The sequence below is a fragment of the Chenopodium quinoa genome, unplaced genomic scaffold, assembly GCF_001683475.1.
Source record: "Chenopodium quinoa cultivar QQ74 unplaced genomic scaffold, ASM168347v1, whole genome shotgun sequence".
In the NCBI taxonomy this organism is placed as follows: Eukaryota; Viridiplantae; Streptophyta; class Magnoliopsida; order Caryophyllales; family Amaranthaceae; genus Chenopodium; species Chenopodium quinoa.
This window is the reverse complement of record NW_018743894.1, coordinates 2,522,946-2,543,027: the sequence shown is the minus strand read 5'-3', so window position 1 is coordinate 2,543,027 and position 20,082 is coordinate 2,522,946. Positions and strand designations below refer to the sequence as shown.

General features: G+C 35.5%; 1 protein-coding gene across 6 annotated transcripts in view; it reads left to right on the top strand.

Annotated features, from left to right (window-relative positions):
* Positions 1-8,913: 8,913 nt before the first annotated feature.
* The window catches only part of LOC110686836, a 36,708-nt gene continuing 25,539 nt past the window's right edge, over positions 8,914-20,082 (top strand). For all 6 annotated transcript variants that reach the window (XM_021863430.1, XM_021863428.1, XM_021863431.1 and 3 more), the window contains exons 1-6: positions 8,914-9,071; positions 9,330-9,418; positions 12,696-12,819; positions 16,264-16,923; positions 17,310-17,678; positions 17,747-17,851. In XM_021863430.1, coding sequence (XP_021719122.1) covers positions 8,976-9,071; positions 9,330-9,418; positions 12,696-12,819; positions 16,264-16,923; positions 17,310-17,678; positions 17,747-17,851 — 1,443 coding nt within the window. In that variant the 5' untranslated portion in view covers positions 8,914-8,975. The remainder of the gene's footprint in view (positions 9,072-9,329; positions 9,419-12,695; positions 12,820-16,263; positions 16,924-17,309; positions 17,679-17,746; positions 17,852-20,082) is intronic.

Genomic DNA, 20,082 nt, shown 5'->3' with positions numbered 1-20,082 from the left:
TAAGAAATATTTCTTTTGAATGATGTAAAGTAAAGAGCTACTTAAAAAAGTTGGCACTTACTATTCAATTTTGTATTACGAGGGGCATGCCGTCTGTACCTTTACAGTCGGCTACTCTCCATTGAGTTTCACTCTTTATCTTTACAGGGGCATGCCGTCTGTTCCATTACAGTCGGCTACTCTCCCTCGAGTATTTTACTCACAATACTTAGCTAAAAAGTTTAGGGCCTGGCCGATCCTGTAACTAACAGGCGGCTACCCTTCTTTTACTTAGCACATACGTTCACCAAGAACATACCAAGGCCACTGGCCGAATGATCAGACCAGGCGCCTAGTCAACTGATCTAACTTTTAAAAACTAATCCGACCTGTCCCAACATTATAGCAGGCGTCCGGCGGCATCCATTCGGATGAAATTCGTCGCAGAGAGCAGCTCCCTTTTGGGTGGAACATTGTTCTATAAACTAATTACACGGCACCTATACGACTGTCCCAAAGGGCAACCACGTAGCCGTTTTTGAGACAAGGATAACTCTATCACTAACCAAACCAGTGGTAGCAGTTGACATCTGAGTCAGATGACCGCCTGTATTACTTGGGATAAATGCAGGGGGTACCTATTGAGTTAATAGCCAACAAACATTGGCGAATCAAGGGGTCTAGCCGGTCTACGCCGCCTGGTACCTCTACTTCTCAAACAAAAGTGACGGCGACTGAGTAACTCCAAAGTTAACTCATAGTCACTCCTTCAAATTTGGTATGGAACCTAAAAAGTTTGAGTCGTCCGCCTGTTTTATACAAACAAGGGCACTCGAACCCCTATTCCTACTGGATAACCTATTGAGTAAATAGCCAACAAACATTGGTGAATCAAGGGGTCTAGCCGGCCTACGCCGCCTGATACCTTTACTACTCAATCAAGATTGTGACGAAGACTAAGTAACTCCTATGTTAACTTAATAGTCACTCAAACTTAGTACTGAGCCTAAAAGGTACGAGTCGTCCACTTGTTTTTAATAAACAAAGGCTCTCAACCAATACTCTTGCTAGGTTAACAAATAACAAATTAGAGGCCAACATTGGCAATAAAGGGAAACAACCGGTACCCGCCGCTTGTTTTCCTACTTAAATTCCTTGGCTACTTGGTAATTCTATTTACTTGGTCAAATTGAATAAAGAGTTCGAATACCGAGTGATTAAATGGCCGACTGATCATCTATCCTGGAAACAGACAACCAGTCGTCCAGGGGCATAGGCGGCATACTTACTATTTGTACCTGTCTTAACGTTCGGCCATGCACAACAGTCTGTCTAGTGAGCAAATTTCAAATACTTAGACAAATTTGAACAAAAACAAAAAATTTGATTAAAATGAGCCGGCCATAAAAGACCAGCAGAATATTCAAAACCCCGGCCCCCTGGCCGGGTAATTACAAAGCAAACGGCACGCAGGCCGTGAAAAAAAAAAAAAAAAAAAAAATATACTTAAAGCTTAAGAAGGGGGCAGTTCAGTATCAGCAGCAGCCGCCTGGTCAGCACTCTTCTTGCTGGACTCGGCCTTCGCTGCATCATCTTTTGATGCCTTTCCCCCAAGTGGCACAAGCGCCACAACAGGCTCTTCCTCCTCCAACGCAACGTCCATCGCCTCCTCTTCAGCAGCCGCCAGGATCTGTTGATTATATATTTCCGAACACTGGCGGTACGTTCTTTCCCATGAGGCTAAGTCGGCACTGGGGAACAGTCGTTCCCAGGTCATGCGTTGGATTTGGGCGGAGTCTTCCACCATCTCCCGGACGAGCTCTTGTTTTTCTTGCTCGGCCTTGTCCGAGAGCTCTTGGGTAAGACTCTTCTCCTGGTTCACCAGGCGTTCTTTTACGTTAGCCAAAGATTTCTCCATGGCTTCGTAAGAGTGCATTTTCTGGCGAAGGGGTTTCAGCTCGGCTTTAAATTTGGTGACGGTCCCCTCCAGCTCGTCAACCTTCTTTTGGGCCGCCTCTAGCTGAGCCCGAACAGCGGCGGTCGCCTGCGCCTGATAATAAAGAAGATCAATGGTCAGTACTTCATTTTGGGCAATTTGAAACATTGCTTTATCACAGCTGGAGGCGGCCATAGCCTTTGCGGCCTTTACCTCTTTGTTTTTCCGATCAATCGGCTTGCGAAGGCTGTTGACTCGGAGCAGGGCCTAAGTACAAAGAAAAACAGGCGTCAGTTTCCAATCATAAGGGTTAACAGGCGTCCTGGAACTTCAAAAGGGTATACCTCAGCTAGGATCCCGAAATTCCATCGAGGTCAAGGGTGCCGGCACCCTTGACCGCCTCCCTGTCAGAGGGAGGAACTACTTTAACCATTGACTTGGCTACCTCAACCAAGTCAAGTCCCTGGGGGCCGGCTGCATTAAGCAGAAGGAAAAACAAGTTAGACCTAATCAAGAAGGAAGCAAGAGTGAGTTTTTACAAGCAAGTGTCCATACATCTAGGCGGCCCCGCCTGGGTTTTTGAAGAAGTGGCCGGCTGCTTCTCAGCCGCCACTGTTTTCCTGGAAGACCCAGGAGAGCATGCAACAGTCGTTCTCCGGGCCTTGGGGTCCGGCTGTTGCGAGGAAGAAGCCCTTGGAGTGCCAGACTGAAAACAAAAAGAGTTAGTATATGCATAATACAACTTAAAGGGGAAGAGTTTTCAAAGCTTACCAAGGGTGCCTCCTTGCTGGGGGAGTCGGCGTACGACTGCTTCATTAGCGAAACCCGCAGCATGGCCGCCGCAGTCTTAGATGCTGTTATTTTACTCATGGCGTCGGCTGAAAGAAATAAACAGCAAAGTTAGTAAAAATCCCAAGTAAACAAGGCGTGAGAAAACAGAGTATTCGTCAGGCCGGCTACCTCTAGAGCACCGACTGCCGAGGCCACAGGCGGCCAAGAAGTACTCATCATAGAGCCACTTGAAGCTCGGGACGCAGTGTAGGGGTACTTGCTCTCGTACCCCTGAAGTAGAGTTCACCCTAGTCTCTACTTTGAAGAGTCCTTTGTCTAGGATCTCTCTTTTAGCCTTTGGGGGAACAGGCGGCATGCTGCGGCCGCCTGCAAGAAGAGGCGGATCCCTGTTCCACTTGTTAAAACGTTTGTTCAGCTCCGTGTCTGAACTCTCGATAATAAGGAAGGTGTTCCGCCAATCCTTCCATTTGTTTGCCTTACCTCTCGTCATGAGGTAACCCCTGTGGCTTGTTAGTTGATACCAGCCGGTACCTCCCGACTTAGGGGTCCGGCTGAGATAGTTCATGTGGGCGAAAGCCTCAAAACTTGGCTCCACCCCGTTCAGTTCGCACCCGGCCACATAGCCGAGTACGTTTACCCAAGAGTTGGGGGCTAACTGCCATAACCCCAGATCATACCCATCTAAAATCCGCTGAACAGCCGGATGTAATGGGAAGCGCAGACCAGCTTTGATGGCCGCCACATAGCAGCCAAAACAGCCGTCACCATAGCTGGTACCAGCCGGCCAGACGACAGTATCTTCTGGATCCGGCACAAACAGTAAATACTCCGGGCCCATTTTGTGGTTAGCAATAAAGCTCGCCACGTTGTCTCGCATGGTTGCGATCCGGCCCCGGGGCACCCTGCAGTAGTAGGGGGTGTTTTCCTCTCTGTAAGAGGCGGACGGCTCTGCCCAATTATCCCCCTTCTCCACTGCATGGGAACTTCTCGCCTCTTGTAGGCGGTTATGTTTTTCTTCTGAGTCAGAAGAACTATGGTCAGAAGAACTATGGTCAGAAGAGTTGGAATCGGACTCGTCCCCTGACGAGTCCGAAGAGGACGACGCCTCCCCTCTCCTAGAGGGGCCCGCCTCCTCTCCCTTAGAAGGAGCAGAAGGTAAATTAGACATGTCCACGGTTAGATGAGAAGGGAACACCTTGGTCCCTCTCTCAGAACTGTCAGCTTGACAGTCGCCTCGTTCCACATCTGGCGCCTGGTCAGATGTTTCGCTAAGGAGTACCCTTTGGGAGGAGCCGTCTGAGTTTGATATTCTAGCAGTCTTTTTTGTTCTGGCCATCACGTTCTGCATAGACACAGATTCAGTCGGACTTTGTATAAAGGGCAAAGATGGGTCCAGAAAAGGGCAGGCGGCACTCCTAGTCCTAGATTCAGCCGTCCCCGGTGACCGGCTGATCACTAACTTAGGGCGTGTCGTGTGCTTCCATGGTGCCATTTCAAAAAATAAAAAGAAAATTAAGAGTAAGAGAACTGAGTTACCTGAACGGATGACAGTTGATGAAGTCCTGAAAGTTCGGGTCAGTCGGCTTGTCAGAACAGGCGGTAGGCAGAAAAAGTCCGAAAATGTCAGAGCAAGTTCAGGGGTCCGAATGTTCTCGCAAAAATTCTCAAATGTGAAAATGACCGAAGTCAGCACTTCCTTTTATAGGCAAAATGAGAAGGCGAAGGGTCGCTTCCGAATTCAAATTTGGGCGGGAGAGTCTCCCGGCCGTCTGCAAGGTGACACCTGTAACGGGCCATCGCCTGTCACCGTGCGACGCCTGTCACAGGCGACACGTGACCAGTCGCGTGCCACCTGTGAGGGGCAAATGATTAGGGGATTTTTATCCACCAAGCGCCGTTTGACAAGTGGACCAACCAGGTTCCGCCACGCGTCCTCCACGGACCACTTAAGACACGCCACGTGTCCACCCATGCCAAATGGGACAACCGGCCATCAAGGCCCATTTCAGTCTAGAAGCCCGATCGGCCCTAGGTTTACCTTAAACCTAGAGAGTTGCACGCTTCCCAAGGCTATAAATACTCGATTAATCCTCATTAATCAGGGGACCGAATAATTAACGGAACGGAGGAGAAACATTACGGAACACACTAATAACCGGCTGATCTCGCTAGCAAAGCAGATCACCTACATTAAATACTCTCACCTAGAGAGACCTTATTACTTTAATTTCTGTATTAATTACTCCTTAATCAGGTACTAACTTGACCGTTGGAGGCGGAGCTCTCAGGAGTCTCCGTTATTTTGCAGGTACAGGCGTCCGGTTCCAGTCTCGGAATTGTAGCTCTCCCGCAGGACATCAGAAAACCCCAAAACACATCCCTTGCCCAAAGTTTTGGGTTCGGGTCAGTCCGACGTGCTTTGAACATTTATTTTATTTAGTTTATTTTTTCTAATTTTTTAAATTATTTTTTAATTTATTAAAGCGAATATTTTCACCAACATTATTATTAGTCATTACATGCTTACTAGATAGCAAATCGTCAGAAAAACACATCAACTCCTAACTAATTTTGTATCAATGATATATTTAAATTTTGACATATAGATTATAAATTTATCCTAAAATTCAAAAAACAACCCGGGCATTGCGCGGGGTACAATACTAGTATATATATATTTATATAAAGAAATTACTCAAAGTAACATTTTGGGGACAACAGACACTAGTTAATACTACCTCCGTTTTTTTATTAATTGACACGTTTTGACTTTATCACTATTCACACACCTCCCTTTGACCATATTTTGTGATTTATATGTAAGAAAAAAATATAGTCAAATGGGATCTTGTTAAATTCGTCACAATGTATATTTTCATAATATCAACTTTTTATATTTTTTTTCTTATCGGTAATAAAAAATATTAATGATTTAATTTGTGCATTTGCAAACGTGATTAAAGAAACGTGTCAACTAAAAAGAAACGGAGGAAATATCTTTTTTTGTAAAAAAACCCTTTCTTCTATCTCCCTCCTCCACCCCCTTACTAGCGTTAATACCCCCACTTATCTCCTATTTTATTAAAACACTTATTAAAATGTAACTCCTTCCGTCCCCGAAAGAACGACCCATTTGGACAGGTATTAAGAAACTTAATTTGCAAGTATAAATGTATGGGAGAATACAAGTCAACTATAATTTGCAGTTAATACCTAGAGAGATGGCATAAAGGATCTGAAAAAATACAAGGGTAAAATAGGGAGAATGAGCTACATGACAAAAATATTTGAGGATATATTGGTAATTTAGTGACTTTGATGTTGAGAATAACAAATGGGTCATTCTTTTTGGACTAAAATTAGGCCAAATGGGTCGTTTTTTCCACGGATGGAGGGAGTAACACTTATTTAAACGAGAACATAACTAACCTTAGTTAAATACGGAGTAATTTTTTTTTTTTTTTTTTAAATTTGAGTTAGCTTATTACTCCGTATTTGAGTTTCCGTAAATTAAAAAAAGTACTCGTACTGAATCTATATATTATACTAAAAGACAAGCGCCTCAATGTGAGACTGACAAATGTCTCTTTATGATTCGTTGTCTTTGTTAAAAATTTTAATTTTTTATTATACATTTATGTTTCCATATAAAAAAATATTCTAAATAACTACATAAACTATTATAGTAAAGTCTAGCAATATTATTTCTAAAATAGTGTTAGGATTATTTTTGGGAATTTCCTTTATTAATAGCATACTACCACAGAGTGATATTTCTTTGCTCATTAGTCATAATGTAATCAGTTACTATAATAGATGGTCGTGAAAATGGTCAGAGCATCTATTATAGTAAAGTCTAACAATATTATTGTGACATAATGAACAAAGGAAAGAATTATACAAGTATTTCATATTACATAATACGAGCATAATGGTAAGACCATCTATTATAGTAAAGTCTAGAAATATTATTTCTTAAATAAATAAATAAATAAGTCTACAAATATAATGGTAGCATGATACGGTAAAAATAAAATATTCAAAAAATACATTAATAATAAAATATTCTTAAAATATTCAATTCAAATCATAGTATTCAAATAATAAAATAAGATACAATATTTTTTTTTTTTGTATTATCATCTATATAAATAATAGCCATAGTCATAACATATATGTCTTTATATTTTTCATTTCAAGGCCATATTATATATCTATATTATGGAAAGATTAATATACATTATACTAAAAGACAAGCGCCTCAATGTGAGACTGACAAATGTCTCTTTATGATTCGCTGTCTTTTTTAAAAATTTTAATTTTTTATTATACATTTATGTTTCCATATAAAAAAATATTCTAAATAACTACATAAACTATTATAATAAAGTCTAGAAATATTATTTCTAAAATAGTGTTAGGATTATTTTTGGGAATTTTCTTTATTAATAGTATACTAGCATAGAGTGATATTTCTTTGCTCATTAGTCATAATGTAATCAGTTACTATAATAGATGGTCGTGAAAATGGTCAGAGGATCTATTATATTAAAGTCTAGTAATATTATTGTGACATAATGAACAAAGGAAAGAATTATACAAGTATTTCATATTACATAATACGAGCATAATGGTAAGAACATCTATTATAGTAAAGTCTAGAAATATTATTTCTTAAATAAATAAATAAAAAGTCTACAAACATATTGGTAGCATGATACGGTAAAAATAAAATATTCAAATAATATTAATAATAAAATATTCTTAAAATATTCAATTCAAATCATAGTATTCAAATAATAAAATAAGATACAATATTTTTTTTTTGTATTATCATCTATATAAATAATAGCCATAGTCATAACATATATGTCTTTATATTTTTCATTTCAAGGCCATATTATATATCTATATTATGGAAAGATTAATATATTGTTCTTCAATATGACATTCACTATGATATTTGACCATACCCCTCTTAAAGAATCATGGTGAATAAATTAATTTAACTTTGACTAAAAAAATATATATCTAATAATTTAATTTTAGATTAATGTAGAGTCTATGAATTGTTAATATACAATTTACTGAAATTTTTTTTGAGGGAATACAATTTATTGAAATTAAATTAACTTAGATTAAAAATATATATCTAATGTAACTTTTTCTTAAAAAAGAGTTAAACAATATTTTCCTAACAATAATTATGCCAAAAATTTACGCATATATAATAATTAAAGATTTCGCACACTTTTAAAATATTATTTTTCTATAACCATTAATTTTTCATATTTCCTTACTAATTTAATGCTAATATTCAAAATTTAAATAATTATAGTATAAGGGCCTGGTTTCTTGCATTGAAATTCAGTTCAGTTCAGTTCAGTTCAGCTCAGTTCAGTTCAGTTCAGTTCAATTCAGCTCAGCTCAGTTCAGTTCAGTTCAGCTCAGCTCCTAATTTCCTTCTCTTATAAAATATTCAGTTCACTTCAGTTCAGCACAGTTCAATTCAGTTCAGCTCAATTCAGTTCAGTTGAGTTCAGTTCAGCTGAGTTCAGTCAATGAGAACAGACCCTAAAAATACATATCCATAAAAAAATATATTTACATACATGATTGGGTAGTTGATGAAATTTGTCTTTTATTCTTAAAAATCTTAATAAATATCTTTCATTCGTATAAAAATTTACCAAATCCATATCTATATATTTGTGTTGTATATTCTATCAGTTATTGATTGGTTGTATGGATATTATGTACTCCGTAACTGTTTTTGACACAATGATTTGCTTAGGAAAAATGTATATAGTGGTGGGTCAAATATAAGGTAAGTTATTATTGTGTCTAAAATTTGGTGAATACAACGAGTAAAACAAATATTCGATTGTATAGCTGCTTATGTTAAGAAAATTTTAGTTTATATCTATGGGAGGTAGGAAAGATTTAGTTTATATCTCTTATAATTATGTGAGTATTATTCATTTATTTTTCAAATAAACAAATAACATTATATAAAAAAAGGAAATAAAATAAATCCAAATGACAAAATTAATTTGTTAGTAAAAATGAACCCTTTATTACTAATTGAATTATATTAGTTTTTTTCCCTACGGGATTAATAATACCTTATTCAAAAAATCAATAAGTTGATTTATAAATCGTACATCGCACGGGCACTATGTTAGTTATTTTTATTATATAAGAGCAGTCCGGAAACAATAGCGTGGATCCGTCCTCTTCCTCTCACTCTCTTGTTGGATATACAGTTATGGCGGCCGCCCCTCCTGCACTGCCTCAGGGACGGGCCTGTGTGCTCTTCGCTCAAACCTTTGTTCACCCTCAATTAGACGAATATGTTGACGAAGTAACTTCTCTTTCTCTTTCCATTTCTTCTTCCTTCTTCCTTCTTGCAATTTTATTATTTTCTTTATTTTTGATTTCTGCTCCATATTTCCCGCCACTTTTATACCAAGAAATTTGTGATTTGGGGATTTTGGGTTGCTATGAATTACTATAAATTTGATTTTATATGGTGAATATGTGCTGGAGGTTCGAATTGATTCTTGGTTAAAGTTTTTGAATTTGTCAATTTTTGTGATTTATGCCGTTTGATTTTTGTTAGGTCATGTTTGCTGAACCTATTGTGATTACTGCCTGCGAGTTTTTGGAGCAAAATGCGTCGTCGACTTCATCTGCCGTCTCTCTACTGGGGTATATATGACTTCTTTCTTTTTTCGTTCTTTTCATTTTTGCTTTTTCCTGATTGTAATGTTCAATGCTAATCAATTGCTTTTCTCCTGCAAGACAATTTGTACTTACTAGCTTCGTGTTTGTTTTCGTAACTTCGAAAATGCAATTCGAAATTAGTGTAGAGGTTTAGTTTGTTAGGTCAAGGGTTTTTGATGTGTTTTCCAGCGGAAACATAGAGATAGTGACAAGGGTAGTTTGAAGGATTGAGAGTTTTTTATCCATCGCAATCAACAAAGTGAACACAAATCGAATCAAGTGTTTTGGAGTTTGGATGTAAGAAAACCAAATAATCATGCAACACTGTTTTCAATTTTCATTAACGTAACATCTTTAAGGGCATGCTTATCAACTTAACATCTTTAAGGGCATGCTTATTAACTTAACATCTTCAAGGGCATGCTTGGATTAAGGTATTAAGGTAATTTGTTAACAGGGTGATAAAAGTCGAACGGAAGAAAATGGAAGTGAATATAAGTATTTATAAGAAGGGAATGAGATATTTTTGGTGTAACCGTAATTGTCAGGGAGATTATGTAGTGATGGTGTGGTGGGAGTGAGTATAAGGAGAACCATTGCCCTGATTTTGAGTAATAGTGATTACATGGTGACAATAGGTAACTATTACCAATTACCCTCCGTGCAAGGGTAATACTTTCACCATCTCTCTTTTCTTATGTCATCTTATTTTATTTATCAACACTTAATCTTTTTTACATCACCTCTAATCTCTTATGTTTTTTCTAGTTTGACTTAACCACTTGGCCTAAGCATGGCCTAAAGTATACTGTTCAACCAAAGTCTTATTAATTATCACATGAATTTCACTTATTTTATATGAACTTATAAGACTTTCTTTTACCTTATCCAAACTTATTAGACCGTAAACAGGTTAAAAATATACTATTTTAACTTGTGAAGTTTGAACTAGTTAGAATTAAATTTAGTAAAAAATTAGGTGGAGGTAGAATCGAGCGCCAAACTTTGAATTTATCTTGATCTTAAACTTTATCACCTTATTTCCACTACTTTTTATAAACTAATCAAATTAAATTAGTTTTTAATGATTTTATTTTAAGAAAATAAATATTTAGATTAATCCAAGTTTAATTTACAACAAAAATAAGCAATAATAAGTTCTAGAAAAGTTTAGATAAATTCAACTGAAAATCAGTTAAATAAAACACCCATTTTTACCTTGAAATTTTCTTATATCTACTTCATTATATTTTAATCAACATATTTCCTTTAGGCATGTTTGCAAACTAAGCCAACTAATTGTTTAAATTTTATCGTTATTTATGTGCTAGAAAAATTATAAAAAATTGTTAAATGGAAAATAGATGTTGAGATGAATCTACTGACATAACTATGTTAACTTAATACAAAAGTAAGGCAATAGAACTTATGTGAATAATGCCCAAAATCAAAATGTGTCAACTAAAAAAAAAAGCGGGTTACTCCCCCTGTTCTTATTGACACGGTTTGATTGCCATAGAGTTTTACATATTGCTAAATTTAGTATTATATAAAAGTTAGTGGTGGGGTAATTTTTTTTTATTGTAGTGGTGTGAGGGCCATTACTTTTGTTGGTGGAAGTGGGGAGATTTTTTAATTATTTTCATAAAAATTGGAAAAAAGTAGTAACTATAACAAGTGAGAGAAAATATAATAGATTAGTGGACTATTCCTTGAAAAGGTAAAATTTTGTTTGACGGTCCGACAAGGAAAGCGTGTCAATTGGGATAGAGATAGTAATATTTTTGTAAAGTAAGGTGAGGCGAGAAAAGAGAATTAATAAAAAAAAAATTATGAATTATGTGGGAGTAGGACTATGAAATGAGAGAGCTATAATAAAATAGTGTAGTATATTTCCATTCAAGGAAGTATTGCATTAAAAAGTCCAGTTTTTTTAAGGAAGTGTTGCATAAAAAAAAAAAATCAAGGTAGTATGAAATTATAATATGAACTTACGATATCTAAAATAAGTAAAAATTAGGTGGGGACTTAAGAAAAAAGAGCCTAAGGTCCATTTATTTTCACATTTTTTTACATTGAAATTATTTTATTAAACCTATTTTTACTCATTTGTGGCCTTTTCCTTTTTTTTTTTTTTTAATTTTTTTTTATTTTTGAAAAATGTAAATTAATCGGATATAACTTATTTTTAATTTTTTAAATTTAACTAAGGAATATTTATTGTAAACATCGTAATCAGTTGGACATGTTGGTAGATTACTTATCTAATGTAGCGAACATCTTTAAGTGGGCTAGTACAATTCAAATAAAGTACGTAATTTTTTAAGGTCCATCACATATGGGTACCATGTCTTAGTCTAAAAGGTGGCATCTCGTGGATGTTTCCATGTATGCAATTGATAGCGAAATGTATTTGAAGGCAATAATTAGTTGTCTCTTTTCTTCTTATTTTTTGTTTTATTATAATCATTTTTTTGCATTATCTTTATTATATATTAAAAGGCGTTCCCGAGAACGTCGATGTGCCACGTAGTCCTTTTTTTGTTCGTGCCACACCATCTTTTCAATATCTTATGATGCCACATAACACATCACCCAAGCAACCAAAATTATTGAATTTAAAAACATAAGGATAAGGAGGATCGAACCCTCAACCTCGTATACCAACAATAACCATTTCACCATCTTAGCCAATTATCAAATATGTTATTAATATGTAAAAAAAATTATATAAGTGCAAACCACAAGTTTTAATTAAAATAAAATATACTAAAAAAAACTTAATTTTAGTTTGACAACTACAATTTTAAAAAGACATAAAAAATTATCGATTACACGTCTAGGCTACTCACTAGTTAACTACTTAAAGTGCGTCTCTCTTTCCATTGTGAGCCGTTTCAAGTCTACTTGTTCTATTTTTTTGGAAAACCCTTTTTTACTATCTTACCCATCCCACCTAACACAATTCGCACCATTTTGCATTTTAAACCCTTTTACAATATTTTTCTTACCTTTTCCACCTTTTTCTTGTACCCACCTGTTTTATTCCGTCTCTCTTAATTTATTCACTTTTTTCTTTTGTCCACTGGCTTTTTCTATGCATTCCTATGAACAAGATTCTATAGTATTAAGCTAGTCGAACTTAGAGAGTACTTACTCTTGTAAGTTAGTTTTGAAGTAGTAATTATCTTATAGACATTTGTGTCTTTTCCCATGAATGATTAATGGTGAATATTATCGTCTTTAATGTTGATTTTTCCAGGGCTACTTCACCTCCTTCATTTGCTTTGGAAGTATTTGTTCAATGTGAAGGGGAAGCGAGATTCAGGCGTCTTTGCCAACCATTTCTATATTCACACTCATCATCGAATGTACTTGAAGTTGAGGTAGTTAATGCTTCACGTTTTGTAAATTTGTATATGTGCTCATTCACGTAAGTCTTCTCACGCAAAGTCGTGTTTTTAGAATGAAGCATTTGGCATAGTTTTAAAATTTATAGTGAAATGACAATTCTCTTAAAATAAATTGATATGTTGATGTAGTAGATACAATTTAGCTAAGCATTTTGTTAGCATTTTGTTTACATTTTCCTTATTTAGAGTGTTTATGCGTAATAGTTTTTGTTGTTTTGATTTGGATCAACAATGTGTGGTTTAGTGAGTAAAATTAACGCATTTAAGATTTTGATATGCAACAAAATCCATCATTTGATTTAAACACACTATTTCACTCATTTTAAGAGAGTGGAGTTGAGTTATACTTAATAAACTTAAGTTAAACCTTCATTTCCATAACCTCTTTTCTACCAATTACCAAACACTTTCTAAACCTTCACCTCCACCACCATCGTTGCCACCACTAATGCCCACATCTGCAAGCACCATTGCACCATAGATCATCGTAAAAGGATGTATAAAATCAACGACTTGACATTGATAGGAAATGCACACACCTTTGCACACAAACTAAAAATTGAAAACTACTATCGTCAAAGAAAGCCGTTCATTTTTTTTTGGAGAAAAAAAAAAGGTTGAATGACTTACTATTATCGTGAAAATATCCCATCTTCTTTTCATTCTTTTCCCATCACCACCTTCATGACCACTAGAGGAGAGAAAAAATAAAGAAAGGAAGTATGAACTAGGTTACATTTAACCTCTTGGTGGATAGGTTTGGGCGTTTGGCTTTTGAAGTTTCCAAAGCCTCTTATCAATTTAAACCATCATGGGTTGGAATTAGCTCATTTACTTAATTCATGGAAAATAGCTGGTTTTGCTTAATGAAGTATATGCGGTTTGTAATGGATTTGGGGACAATGGTGAAGGGCTTTGAAGTTTCTAAAGCAAATTTCAACTACCACAGGTTGAATTTACCCCATTTACTCGATTCATGGAAAATGGTGGTGGTAGTTTGGCCAGTTTTGCTGAATGAAGTTTATAGGATTTGAATATCTAGTGGTTTTGGCGAAAAAATAGTGAAGGTGGGTGGTGGTTTCAGTGGGTTTTGTGAAGGTGGGTAGAGGTTTGGCGAGGTAAAGGTTGATGGTGGTTTCGGCAAGAGTGGTGGAGGTGGGGGGGTTTGATTTCAGTGATGTGGGTGGAGGTTAGAGTGGGTGGTTAACTGGGATGCTGGTGAAAAGAGAGAGAGAGAGAGAGAGAGAGAGAGTGGGTTAATTAAATGAAATTAAGTTGCTTAAATAAGGTAAAATTGTGAATTAGGCAAAATAAAGTATTTTAAAAGGTGTCTTGCAAGTATTGTGACATTTTTCGTTTATTGGAAGTGTTGGATGTAAATGGAAATGGAGGAAGTAATATTTTGGTGAATCCTTGTAAGTATTATCTTCAGTCGGTTAATATGTAAGGAAATATGTTTCTTCTCTTATATGATTACTTGGAAAAGGATCTTATAATGGGTGTTACTTCCTTTTGTAGTGCTTTGTAGTGCTTTGTAGTGGCTATCTAGTACCTTTTTTCGTACTTAAGGTTTAGCCATTTAGGATTCATTCCTTTGGTTAAGGGCACCTTGTCTACTACTTCCTTCGTTCCACAAATATTGCAATTTATCATTTTTCCCTATTTGCACATGTTCTCTGTTCTCTCTCCTCATCATATGGACCCTATCTTTATTACTCTCTATCTCTCCCCTCTTCTTAAATTTTGTGTCCCTTTACTGTGGTGCAATATTTGGGACGGAGGAAGTATTACTTTTCCAATTAGAAAATTTAGAAGTATGAGCAACAATGTCTCTAATACTTATTCCGTGTCACCTTCTTCGGAGCTAGAAGCTAGAACTCTGATGTTATGTTATGTTTCTCAAGAAGGTTTATTATGGGTTAAGGGCTTATTTAAACTCTTAGAGAGTGTCTATGAATATCCTATGAGAAATGAGGTTGAGCCATTGGGGTGGGGAGTAGTGGCATTTTTCCCAACCTTAAAGCCTTGTAGTTTGGGAATCAAATTTCATAAAGTTCATTTGAGTGTTTTCCTTACCTCCCCCTTCAATTGTGCTCCCTTCTAATCTTAAAAATAAAACATTTTCTATGATAAATGTGCTCGGTAGTCATGTGGCATGCTATTGTGGTTTGTACCAGCTAGTTTAACATTTGAAATTCAACCTATTTGGATAAAGAAGGGAGTGTATAGAAATATGTAGCATTGGAAAAGCATGGCTGTTAATGTAATGGTGAATGCTGATATTAGTCTCGTATGGTTTCTTCTTTATCCATCATGGCTTTTGCTTAGTCACCTCTATATAACGTAAATGTATGAGTCACAAGATATTAAGGACAAACGCCTTTGATCAAACATATTTTTGTGACAACTTTGTGGTTGATGCCTTAAGGTGGGGTGCATAATTTTTATGATAAGTGTTTAACTTTGTAGTTTTCATGCACTTGAAACTTGTAAGGCTCTTGTGCCTGAATGTATGTTCGGAATAGAAATTTAGACTTTTGGCCGACTATGTTTTTAGGAATTTTTCAATTATAATCTATTCTTATGTCATGAAGCCATTGAAACGTTACAAAATTAAGAACATTTTATCTTCTTTACCTTGTTAAATTACTCATCAACATATCTTGTATCTATGCTACAAAGTAAAATTCCATTTAAATATTTGAAGGGAGATTTGTTCAAATAATAAAAAGGCTCTCAATTAGCAACTTCATTACTTTGCACATTGAGGATATAATAAGTTCTATCTTAAAAGAGTGCCCCCATAATGTCTAAGCTACTTACACTTTATTCTAGCTGTATCTAACTATCTATCATAAACACATCAAGGTTTTTAGTGTTATTTTTATTAGAAGGATTACAGCCAAGCGTCCATGTCCATATAAGATATCAAATATATGTCTGGAATAGTTATGGCAAGGAATTAGAGATTTAGAGGTAGTTAGGCTTATTGTTCTATGTTTGATTCTGTCACTCTCTTTCCCACATAGTTTATTCTCCTGGTTTGTTATTCCGTTTAAATGTTATTATTCATTTCATTTTTGGTTGTATCCTGGACCTTAAATTCACCCTTATTAGGATTGCTGAAGCACTATTCTTGTTTTCCTTTCATTTTTCTTTATGGACATGGGTTTGGTGTTTGGTACATCTCCTTTATTGATTAAATGTATTCATTCTTGTGTACCTCCCTCCCAAAATACCGTTCATTTATCTTTGTGGACATGGGTTTGGTATTTGGCACATCTTCTTTATTGATGAGTTTTATTAATTCTTGATTGCCCACCCCCGCCGCGCTTCCCTAAATTAAAATAAAAAAAGAGAAACATACATGCTTTCAGAATAACCTTCTTGTTACTGACATATGCTACGGTTTGTCAGGCTGTGGTGACTAATCATTTGGTTGTGAGGGGCAGTTATCGAAGTCTAAGCTTGGTTGTATATGGAAACACAGCTGAAGATCTTGGGCAATTTAATGTTGACTTTGACTTGGACAACTCTGTTGTGAATCTTGTTTCTTCTTCTGAGGCGAAGCTTGAGGACCTGCCACCTCTATTACATTCTAGAAATCCTAAATTTGAGGATGCAATTTCCTCTCTGCAGGCCTTGTCTTCAATACTTCCAGCAATAGATATTTCTGTAGAGATGAGGCAATTTTTGCAACTTATATATAAGGTACTGGATATACCAAATTTTGGTGATATAAGTCAGAAGGTCATGGCTATAATTACTTCATCAGCTGCATCTTTCTTCACAAATGACTTGGTTAGTGCTGGAATCATGCTGCAAGAGTTAAATTTGGAAGCATTAGCAAATGCGAAAGAATCTTTTCATGTTTTCACTGAGGCTCAGAGGAATCTTTTCAATCTTTGCAAAAGATATGTTGAAGCAGGTCATGTATATGGAGATTTTTTGGTAGAGTGCAGTTTTCTAGAGTCTGAAGCTGATTTAGCCACTTCTAAAGATTTGGTGGATATGTTGTTCCAGCATTTCCCATTTAATAGGGATATTGCATTTGTTGGACATCCTCATTTATCGCAGGTAAAGTATGATTTTCCTAATGGTGTGGAAAGTCTTGTCAAATGGATTGGATATTAATGATTTAGAATTTTTGCCCTCCTCCATGGTCATGTTTTGCTTGAGGACATATAATTATATTATGCTTCCAGAATCCAGATGCTTCTTTGTACTTCTCAAATTTCACAGTACCAATATTTTTGCAATCCTTGTTTCCACCTTTGCTTATTATATTATTTATAAAATGTGGGAGATGCTTTTTTCCTTCTCTTATATTTTTGGGCGTTGTTTAATATCATGAATGGGAAGTATTGCACTTTATTAATTCTCTATACACAGTTTCTTGTTGATTCTTTGATACATTGACATCTGACTTATCCCTTCTTCCATTGATTTTCCTTTCATTCCAGAGTAATAATGTACTTCTTTGGTTGAGTTTATCTCTGATTCTATGCTCGGGAAAGGAAAGCTGTTTTCATTATGTAAATGGTGGAGGAATGGAGCAGCTGGCACATTTTCTTAGCTCAGAAATGCAAAATAGTGCGACTGTAACTTTGATGCTACTTGGGGCTGTTGAACAAGCAACTCGATACTCTATTGGGTGTGAAGGTTTCTTAGGTTGGTGGCCTCGTGAAGGTGAAAATGTTCCATCTGGTGTAAGTGAGGGATATAGCCAACTGTTAAAGTTAGTAATGCAAAAACAACGGCATGATATTGCTGGATTGGCGACTTATATCCTTCAGCGGTTGCGTTTCTATGAAGTTGCTTCAAGATATGAGGTATATTTTCTGGCTTTTGAACGCTTAATTATGATACAAGGAGCTATTCTCATTATTCTGATTGGCAGTATGCAGTGTTATCCATATTGGGAGGACCCTCAGGTGACAGTATTGCTACACCGACGACTTTAAGCCTGTTAATGAACGCCAAGTTACAGCTAAGGAAGCTTTTGGTTAGTATCTAGTTGTTCAATTTTTTTCTTTTTTTTGGGTGTTACTTAGGCCTGTACAAAACTATCTGAGAATCCGAAAATCCGATCCGCAACCGATCTGAATTTTTGGATATCCGATCCGAGTTTTCATTTCGGCTCGGATATCCGATCCGAAAAAGCGGATATCGGATGCGGATTTGGATATTAATTTTCAGAATTTCGGATATCTGAAATATAAAGCCTAAAATAATATAATTTTTAATTTGTTCATATAAAACTAACCCTGTATTATTAACTTATTGTAATATTCTTAATATATTTGATGATAATATTAATTGCAAAAGGACTACTATTTTTGTTAAAATATTTTGTACAACTTAGCGATAAAAAAGGTAAAATTAGTGAAATTTAGAAAGTAATCATAACAATTTTACTTAATATTGGATAATGGATATCCGAATCATCCGATCCGAAAATTTTGGATATCCGAATATCGGATATCCGAATTTTTCAAATCGGATTTGGATATCAATTTTTGATATCCGAGTCTTCGGATATCCGATCCGTGAACAGGCCTACTGTTACTAGGGTAGGCATTATTCCATCTTAAAGATTTTTTTTTAGATTTTTTGTATGCCAGAGTAGCTTTTGCATTGGTATTCAATGGTGGCATATAGTTTTTTTTTTTTTTTTTTTTTTGGTATCCAAAGTGAGAAGTAATAGTACATTGATAATTAATTTACTAATGTCATGGAATAAAAAAAAAAGTTTGGTCGTTCCAATTATTGTCCTGTTTACGTGTGTCTGAGTGGTTAGCAGTTGACTGTTTGATATAGCTGTTTTCATTATCAGTTTGGTAACGTAAATGACCAATAAGGACATTAGCTTAATTTATTGTTGAGGATTTTTCATTAATAGATTAATTTAATTTCAATAAAAATAATTTACCTGCATTTCTAAATAATTGCACTATTTCTCATTTTAAGTTCAAACATTAAAAACTGACCATAATATTTCACTATTATATTAAAGAAAATATTGTCAAGTGAGATTTTGTTGGAAGCGTCTCAAAATGTATTTTCAAAATATCAACTGTTTGTCATTTTTAAGTATGCACGATTAAAGATATTCATGGTCAAAGTAGTGCATTGGAGATCGTGAAAAAGCAAATGGTGCATTATTTAGTGATGGAGTAATCAGATAATTATGGATAATATATTAATACATACTTCTTATACGATATAAATAAAAAGGAAAAGAAAGAAAAGAGGAATAATGAGAAAATCAGAAATGGAATATAAATTATTATAAAAATAGGGAGGGGGGGGGGAGTAATTCCCTTAAAACAAATACAATGGAATGGGCAAATATCCCAATTATTAGCCCATCCTAATTTTAGCCTATATTTTCGTCTTTTGACCTTTCTATTTTTTTCCCTCTCTATTTTCACGTTTTCCCTTGTATTCAGTTTCTTGTCTTCTCTTTGGCTCTTTCTCCACCATTCTTGGTGTCTCAATACTCAATTGATTTTATCTTTCTGTAACCCATGAAACCGATTGATTATATTGTAACTGCAAGCAGTCTCATGTGACATAGTCTTTGCTTATCTTCTCTAAATCACTTACCAACAATTTTTCAAATCCAATGAACTTGGAAACCAATAGTTTTCTATTTAAGCTCACCTTGATCTCCAAACTTGTTTAACCAGATCTTATTTTTATTGAAGAAATGGACATGCAAGAATTTATCGGGTAGCCAAGTCAATTTATAATTAAAGAGTAAAGCTAATTGCTCTATATGTTTCACTAATAATTATAGGGAAACTTATTGTTACTTCTGTCCTTTCAAATATCATGTAAATAATATTAAATACCAGTTTAAGGTGCAATTTTTTTCTCTGCTTCAAAATTTAAATTTTGGGTTGTATCCGCTTATACAAACCTCTTTACACCAAACTCTTGAAAAAATGGTTTCATGTAGACAAACCTCCAATTTCTCATGAACCTGCTCCCAACCAAACAAAGGCAATATGGAATGCAGTGAGTAGTGACATGAATAATGAAGTTAGGGTCAAAATGTCAGTTTTTTTGAACTATCATGTGATGATTATAGTAAATAAGATGTCAAACTGACTAATTAAACGTGACCTTAACGTTTTCAAGTTCTAAGGAGAATTTGTAAGATGCTTGTTTCCTGTGCCTGTTCAAGGTCTTTTTATTTGTTAGGGCCTCAAGGGTGTGAATTAAAATGTA